Source organism: Brachionichthys hirsutus, chromosome 1 (genome assembly GCF_040956055.1).
Source record: "Brachionichthys hirsutus isolate HB-005 chromosome 1, CSIRO-AGI_Bhir_v1, whole genome shotgun sequence".
Classification (NCBI taxonomy): Eukaryota; Metazoa; Chordata; class Actinopteri; order Lophiiformes; family Brachionichthyidae; genus Brachionichthys; species Brachionichthys hirsutus.
The window spans coordinates 609,101-617,444 of NC_090897.1; the positions used below are offsets into that span (position 1 = coordinate 609,101).

Genomic DNA, 8,344 nt, shown 5'->3' on the forward strand with positions numbered 1-8,344 from the left:
GGAGCGTGAGGAGGAGCGTGAGGAGGAGACGGAGGAGGAGCGTAAGGAGGAGCGTAAGGAGGAGCGTAAGGAGGAGCGTGAGGAGGAGCGTGAGGAGGAGACGGAGGAGCGTGAGGAGGAGCGTAAGGAGGAGCGTGAGGAGGAGCGTGAGGAGGAGACGGAGGAGCGTGAGGAGGAGCGTGAGGAGGAGCGTAAGGAGGAGCGTAAGGAGGAGCGTAAGGAGGAGCGTGAGGAGGAGCGTAAGGAGGAGACGGAGGAGCGTGAGGAGGAGACGGAGGAGGAGCGTAAGGAGGAGCGTGAGGAGGAGCGTGAGGAGGAGACGGAGGAGCGTGAGGAGGAGCGTGAGGAGGAGACAGCAGAGCTCCTCCCACACAGGAGAACACGAGGAGCACCACTCAGAGAAACGTTCCACCGTGGGCTTACTTCTCGATGGGGAGGGCGTGGGGGCCGGAGATGGAGTACCGGTACAGGAACGTGAGGAACTTCCTGAAGGCGTCGAAGAACGGCCAATGGGAGAGCAGACAGATGCACTTGTGGGTGTGGATGGAGCGAGTGGCTGCGGTGCTGCCGGGGGGGGCTTGGTGCAGAGCCGGGCTCGGGAGGCCCAGCTGGGCTCTCTGGCGGCCGCTCAGACTCTCTGCTGGGTAGGCCTCGTAGAACTGGATGGCGGCGCCGTAGACCTGGAACGGGAGATCCGGCCTCAGGGACGCTCTGAACTCTAACGTTTAACGTTCGGCGTTCATTTTCCAGCGGGTTCCAAACGGTCTGGCTTTTGTTGCCAGAGCAGGGAGGAAGAGTGAAACTAGCTCCTCCTCCATTTCTACCTTCTCTCCAGAGGCGCCGGTGAGGACGAAGGTGGAGAACACCGGCAGAGAGTACTTGGTGTTGGCGGGCCAGCACTCGATGGTGGCCCCCATGGGAAGGCAGAAGAGAGGGACGGACTCCGGCAGGGGGAAGGACTCGTAGTCCTCTTCTGGATATCGGCTCAATAAACCTGACCGGGAGCAAAAACAAAAGGAGAAATCGATTAGCGGTGAACAGCAGCTGCAGCGCCGCCTCTCTGAGAGCTGTGTGATGATCAATCAGCGTCTGATCAGGTCTGGGGGGGCGTCCCCCACCCTCAGTGGACACGCTGCAGCTAACTCTGCAGCTAACTCTGCAGCTAACTGCAGCTAACCCTGCAGCTAACCCTACAGTTATCTCTGCAGCTAACTCTGCAGCTAACCCTGCAGCTAACCCTACAGCTAACTCTGCAGCTATCTCTGCAGCTAACTCTTAATGTTGAAACCCGTTCCGCTCCGGATCAAACGTTGAGCGTTTAAGTGAAGTCAGATGCTCCAGATCCCGGCGCTTGAAGTGTGCCGGCGCTGAAACATTGAGAACATTTCTGCGAGCTGACTCGTCCGAAGGATCTGTGAGAGACGGGCGGGGCGGGGGGGGGTCCATCCAGGGACTCGGGTTCAAGATGCCAAACAGCAAAACATCCATTAAACTGAGCCGGAGCCCCAAATCAAGGGACAATAAGCGTCATTTAAGGCTCAGGTTAGCATTAAGTACATAGCAACCATGTCACTGTGCTTCAGAGGAGCCCCCGCTTGCAGGGGTTGATCTCACTGGGGGGGGGGGGGGGGCTCCAACAGGTTCTGTCCCGTAAACATCCAGCACTGAATTCTACCTGCCTTGTGTCAGATCCATCCTTCAGACACACACAGAGCAACATTCACCTGCGGGGGGCGCACTCAGGCGGGGGCGGGGGCGGGGGCTTACCTGCTTTATAGGCTATCGTGTTGCTTTTGGCCACGGACTTCTTGTAGCACAGGAAGACAGCGGAGCCCCACTGGAAAGAAGAGCGAGGGGGAAACGTCTGAATGCGTCACGCAGCGCGCCGCAGCCCCGCCGCCTCAGCCATGTGTGTCCCCGCCCCCCCTCACCATGCTGCTGTTCAGGTTCTTCTCCACCTTGCAGAAGGTGTGGGGCGGGGTCTCTCCCTTGCTGGGGACGATGACGCAGACGTCCGTGACGGCCAGGGCGGCGTGCGGCTGGCCCTCGGGGGCCCGGCGGTAGGTGACATAGACGCGCTGGGAGGAGTTACCGCTGACGTTGGCGGGGCGGCCGGAGGGCGTGGTCTGGATGAGGTGGCAGCCCTGCTTCAGCCTCTCCTTCCACTCATACAGCACGCTGTGAAGGGCAGGCGGCCAATCAGAGTGAAGCACAGTCATGATCTCATCAGGTTGGAGGTTCTAAAGGAGGACGAACGCCTGCGCTGCACCTCGGGGTCGGAGGTCAAAGGGAGGCGCTGCCTCTAAAGACGAAGGACCAGTTCACCGCCATGCTGCTGGGTGTCCCCGAGGGATGAATCGTTGCTATGGTAACCATTAGGTTCTCCATCAGGGAGGATGTTTGGCAGCTCTTTAGCTGAGAGGAAGCCCCGCCTCCACGAGGGAGCGGCGCTGTCGACACCCAGAGCTGCTGATACCGTCCAATCAGAGGCTGATAAGCTCTGGACTGGTCGCCTCCCCTCTCGGCCAGAGGTGTGAGGACACCGAGTAAACGTCGGCGGGCCCCTCGGAGGACGACTGTGGTCCTCCTTGGGGGGGTCGACTGACGGGTCGAGAGAGAGAGAGAGAGAGAACAGCTGCTCGTCAGACTGGACCCCAGACGGAACCATGACCAACTGGCTCCTTCCCGTCAGAACCAGCCAATCCCGGCGGCGGTGGCTCAACGGTGACTTTGAGTAAACTTTGGGACAGGTTCCCGTAGCAACGGGTTCCCGTAGCAACTGGTTCCAGCATTGGTGTCTCACGTAGAATAAACCTTTCACCCGACAGGAAACAAACGGAACCGGAGTGTGTCCGGTACTCACCCCAGGTCAGTGAGCGGCGGCTTGTCGCGACCCCGCCGGTAACAGAGGAAGATCTGGGGCGCCATGAGGCCGCCGTTGTTCAGATCGGCCGAGTGTCCGCTGGGCGTTTCCTCTACGCACACGTACCCCGGCGGCACCTCCTCCCCGACCGAGCGGATCACCACCGTCACATCGGTGACGGGGGCCTTGGGTCTGGCCTCGTCAAAGCGGATCTCCTGGTCCGACGGCGTGGACGGGTCCGTCAGGCCGGCCACCACGAAGTAGTCGGCTACACGGGGGCCTTTGTCCTCCATCATCTCCCATCCCCGCCGACTGCCTGCAGGGAAACAGCGAGACCAAGACGCCGTCAGAATGTCCACGGGAGCCCGTCCTGCTGAGGAAGCTCGCCGCTGTTGGACCCGATTTCAATCCGGCGCTGATTCTAGCGTCTCCGTTTGAGGGACAGAAACGCTGCAAGAGAAGGAAACCGAAGCAAACGGGAGGAAGCGGTCCACGTCACGCCAGCCGGTGGTCTGGAGGGGCTGACAGGTGAGACACTGGTGTGGGGGAGGGGGGGGGGGGCTGGGGTCGGATTCCTCAATGGAGGCCTGACAGCATGGAGCCCAAACATGCTCTCCATTTAAAACACATCTCGACTGCATCCAGCCACGCTCTGAGTTCCACGCTGTCGACGGCTCGACGGGTCATTTCCTTCCTGCTGCTCGATGGACGCGACATAAAACCGGCGTGGGTCGAGTGTCTGCAGGGTCAGTTCCCACGTCGTCCGACCACAGGGACCATCGACCCGCTAAAAATAGCATGCTAACTGAAGCAGCGTAAAAATAGCATGCTAACCGAAGCGGCGGCGGCGGCTGTTCACGGCGGCTGTGTACGGGGGTCAGATGATGGAAAAGCCAGTGGAACTAATGACAGATGGCGCCGCTAACGGTCCTGTAACGGTTCTGTAACGGTCCTGTAACGGTCCTGTAACGGTCCTGTAACGGTCCTGTAACGGTTCTGTAACGGTCCTGTAACGGTCCTGTAACGGTCCTGTAACGGTTCTGTAACGGTCCTGTAACGGTTCTGTAACGGTCCTGTAACGGTCCTGTAACGGTTCTGTAACGGTTCTGTAACGGTCCTGTAACGGTTCTGTAACGGTCCTGTAACGGTCCTGTAACGGTTCTGTAACGGTCCTGTAACGGTCCTGTAACGGTCCTGTAACGGTCCTGTAACGGTCCTGTAACGGTCCTGTAACGGTCCTGTAACGGTCCTGTAACGGTTCTGTAACGGTCCTGTAACGGTTCTGTAACGGTCCTGTAACGGTCCTGTAACGCAGGATTTCTGGAGACACAACAAAAGACTTCAAGCAGAACGTCTTCAAAGACTGCAGAGACGTCTCCGGTGTCTCCGTGGCAGAGCCGGGGAGGCCCGGGGAGGGTTAGCGGTGCGACACAGACCTCTGGATTCCAGTCCGAAAGGTTCCGAGCTGCAACCCGGACCGACGTGACGAAGCCTGCTGCCGGCGGCCCGGTCCGGATCAACCGCTCTCTGGCCAGACGGACCCAAAAGGGAAATCGTGACTCAGTTCTGCAGTCGACGCCCAAAGACAAGTCGGCGCCGATTCCTCCCGGTGTGAATATTTAAGGGAGGATGAGCCCGGGCCGCCGGCTCTCTGGACGGTCCTCAGATCATATTTATGGATCCCTGAATAATTAATGCAGCAGAATAATCGCAGCTCCCAGCTCCCAGGCTCAGACCGTCCAGCAGAGGATGGACCCGACCACATGGAGGTTCTGGTGCCGGAGCTCAGGGAGGAGTCAGCCGGGACGTCCAGCTGGCGCTCTATCGGGGTTTGTTTAAGGCGCCGTGACGGCTTCCAGCTGTCCTGACCTCACCAGATCTGGGGCGGGTCAAACTCCCCGTGAGGAGGACTCTCCGATGCGCCGGGCTCTCCACCTCCTCCAGCTTCACCTCCACCCAGCCGGGAGGAGGAGGAGGCGCAGGAATGCACTGGAGAACACAAACACGGGCCGGGAGGAAGCCTCGCCAGCCAAGCATCTGGGTCCAGTTAGCCCAGGAGGGGAGCCGCGAGAAGCATCGGGTCATGTGACGCCTTACAGGAACGCCGCCGCCGGGACCCGCTGAACTGTTCAAAGGTACCGGTAAACCGGGTCAGCACGCCATCACGTGTGCCGTGAGGAGATGATGTCAGAGCTCCGGCTGCTTCCACGCCAGATTACTCTAAAGTCCGGCGTTTCTACGCCAATGTGTGCTCAAGGTCAAGGTCATCCTCCATGGGTTCACCGGGCTCGCCACAGACTACAGGACGGGCGTCCTCGTTCAAACGTCCATCAGACAATAAAACACGTTTATTTATTCCTACAGAGGAATGAATTAGTGACGAGGCGTCAGCCATGAGGGCCGGGACGCAGCAGGAGCTGTCCTCACACACACACACACACACAGGGATGTGTGTGTGTGTGTGTGCATTGATCTGGATCAATAAAGGCGGAGCCTGGGTCTCACCCGCCCGCCTGCAGACTAAACTCAGGGCTCACAGATCATTCGTGTTCGTGCCTGAGAACTGCTAATCATCGTCTAGCGTTAGCTCTGCGGGGAGATCATCAGGGTCTTGTGTTTGGACTCCTACCAGAGTCAGGTGAGGTGGGGGCTGAGGTGCACCCCCCCCCAAGGGATGGTCAATCAGCGGTGGACAGAGGACCTTGGGGGGCGGACCGAGGCTACCCAAAGGCGTCAGCCAGTTGAGGGAGCCACACAGATGAGATCACAACGGCCAATGGTCCCAGAGCAGCTGACTGTGTTGCCTAGCAACCACAAACATTTTAGGCTACCATTAGTTAGCATCATTTTTGGCAGACTGTTGGCAGACTGCTTCACCTGCGGCCAGGCGAGGCTCTGGAACGTCTCCTTTGATGGTCGACCAATGATAATGCGGGAGAAATACCTGAGGGACACGCCCCCAGCTCCTCACCGGGGCAACAGCGGGCCACGTCGTGACGAGGCATTGGTTTCATGACGTCACATATTACAGATGACGTAAATGTTAAACAACTAGCAAACAACCTGTGGCACACAACCCTGTTCAGGAATGAGATGCTAACGCGGGATGCTAACCCGGGGGGTGCTAGCCGCGGGATTACCGGCTGGTTCAGCGCGTCACCGGCAGCTGCTCGGTAAATCTCTCCGCACGTCTTACCCCACTTCTGGACGTCCAATCGGTCCCCGTGCGCGAACTTCGGTCCGGTGTCGTCTACCGGCGCCGTTCCATCGCAGCGCTGCCGGAACCGAAAGGGAGCGGCGACCCGCGCGGGCGCCCGCCGTCACGAGCCCGGCCGTCCGCGGTCTGAAGCGCGCGAGCCTCCCTCCGCCCGTCACTGAGCGGAGCCGGCTGCCCGCTGCGCCGCCATCTTGGTTGTGATGGGAATCCGCTGCTCCGCGCGCGCCCCCCCAACACACACACACACACCCAGCCCAGGGGTCTCGTGTTACCTCATTATCATTCAGTGTCGTGGAAAAATATATTGATCATCTGATTGGAAAACCATTAGATGGATAGATGGATGCTAATTACCACTAGCAACACCTTTACATTCATTACCTGTCATTTTTATTTCATTAAAAGCCTCTCCGGTTTGACCTCCCCGCTTCGTACTCCCCCTGCTGGAGGCAAGGACAGGTGATGACACGGTGTGAAACAGGTGGTGGTTTGGCTCCGCCTACACTGCCTCAAACATTCCTGATAGACACGCCCACCATTTATTCCGTTTTTATTTCAAATTAAATATATATTGTAGCGAATATATACATTTTATGCTATTAAAAAAATGAATGGCAATATAAAAATTGCTCTGATCATCAAAAACATTAAGATTTATCGATTAGAGTTAATATTCGCGTTTCGCTGCTGCCATCTGGTGGCAGCAGCCACCAGATTATTTATTATTTAAATTATTTAATTATTCTGATTATTTAAAATACTTCTGATTATAATAGATTAACTGTAGAGTATAAGTATTTATTAATCATTTATGTATTGTTAAATTTGTGAAATTGTTTCTCAGCTTCATCCATGTCTTCAATAAACAGTAAATTTAAGTTTTACACTTTCTTGGAGTACAAAACATTTCCGTAGCTTCACAGAAGCTCCTGAAGAGAAGACAGAAACCCAGCTGATCCTGAAATCCAGAATCAATGTTCTTTTTTGGCGTGAAATCATTCATTCTTTTACCTTCTTGATTTAATACTTATAGATCATCAATCAGTCGTAGTAATACCACTGGGATTTTGGAACACGAGCAGGAATTTGCATCCATCTGTAAATGTTCCATACCTGAACTCACCTGTTTGGTTTCCCCTCAGGTAAGACGCACCTGAGACTCTGGAAGCTCCCTTTCATCATGCCAGAAACGAGAGGCCTCAAAGACGGACAGGAACACGACGCCAGTGCAATATTTATTTATTTCTTACAGTGAATTTTGGTTGCCGTACAGGAACTGTTGAGGATTGGAGGGGCAGCAGGTGAGGACGAGTGCAGTTACAGGAAAACGCGCTCGCTCCTCATTTAGGTGACTCTATGATGATTCAGTAGCACAAAGTTACAGCAACATAGAAAACATGAATGCAGGACCCAGAGCATCCCAAAGAATAAGATCTAGATCAAAGAAAGCAACGCAAACAGCCAAATGTTGGATGGACACGTGTTTAAAGGGGGGCGGGGCCTGGCGATGCGTTTAAAGACTCCTACATCTATCAGCTCTACATCTGAACAGAGAAACTTCAGTGACCTGTTGGTTCACAGTGAAACCGACACCAATCATCGGGTGGATTTCTGTATGTGTACATAAATATATATAAATATCGGTGTCATATACTTCCTACCATGATGGCCTGCAGCTATATATACTTTAAAACTTTACAAATTGAGCATTTTTTTTCTACACACTCTAGATTGATTTAAGATGAGCAAAGTCTAGTCAAGAAAGATGGGGGTCATCAGAAGATAATCAGGAGGGGGGGCAGAATGCCGTTGTGCCGTACCGACCTCTCTGCAAACCTCCGAAATGAACCCAGGGGAATCAGAACTCGGCGACTTGGCTCGACTTCTCAAGGACGGCCAGGTCACGAGTGAGTCTGTATGTTTCCGTGAAGTTTCCCTTTAAAGGTCCAGGATGAAGGATTTAAGGAGATCTGAATATTCAGAACTGTGTTTCTGGCGCTGATGACAGCTTGTAATCTGCAACCTGTCCACTAGGTGTCGCGACATCCCACTCAGCAGCAGCGCCCAACGCTGACGAGTGATCACATGACATGTAGCTTAAAGATGACAAAATAAAGCACGACCAAGGAGATTCATTCAGAATAAATATAAATATTGCTTCTTAAATAACCCAGAAGTCTCATAATATCCGCATTTTATCTATAGTTCTGTTTTTGGCAATCCACACGTCAGTGAGGAACAGATCCATGTTCCGATAACCTCTA

The 8,344-nt window shown here is 55.1% G+C and overlaps 1 protein-coding gene across 1 annotated transcript in view; it reads right to left on the reverse strand.

The window, feature by feature from the left end:
- LOC137897038 (C-myc promoter-binding protein-like) overlaps positions 1 to 6,198 on the reverse strand; it is an 18,111-nt gene extending 11,913 nt beyond the window's left edge. The window contains exons 1-6 of the mRNA XM_068741854.1: positions 6,060 to 6,198; positions 2,864 to 3,179; positions 1,932 to 2,178; positions 1,768 to 1,837; positions 825 to 994; positions 424 to 680 (exon numbers count right to left, since the gene is read on the reverse strand). Coding sequence (XP_068597955.1) covers positions 424 to 680; positions 825 to 994; positions 1,768 to 1,837; positions 1,932 to 2,178; positions 2,864 to 3,159 — 1,040 coding nt within the window. The 5' untranslated portion in view covers positions 3,160 to 3,179; positions 6,060 to 6,198. The remainder of the gene's footprint in view (positions 1 to 423; positions 681 to 824; positions 995 to 1,767; positions 1,838 to 1,931; positions 2,179 to 2,863; positions 3,180 to 6,059) is intronic.
- Positions 6,199 to 8,344: the final 2,146 nt, after the last annotated feature.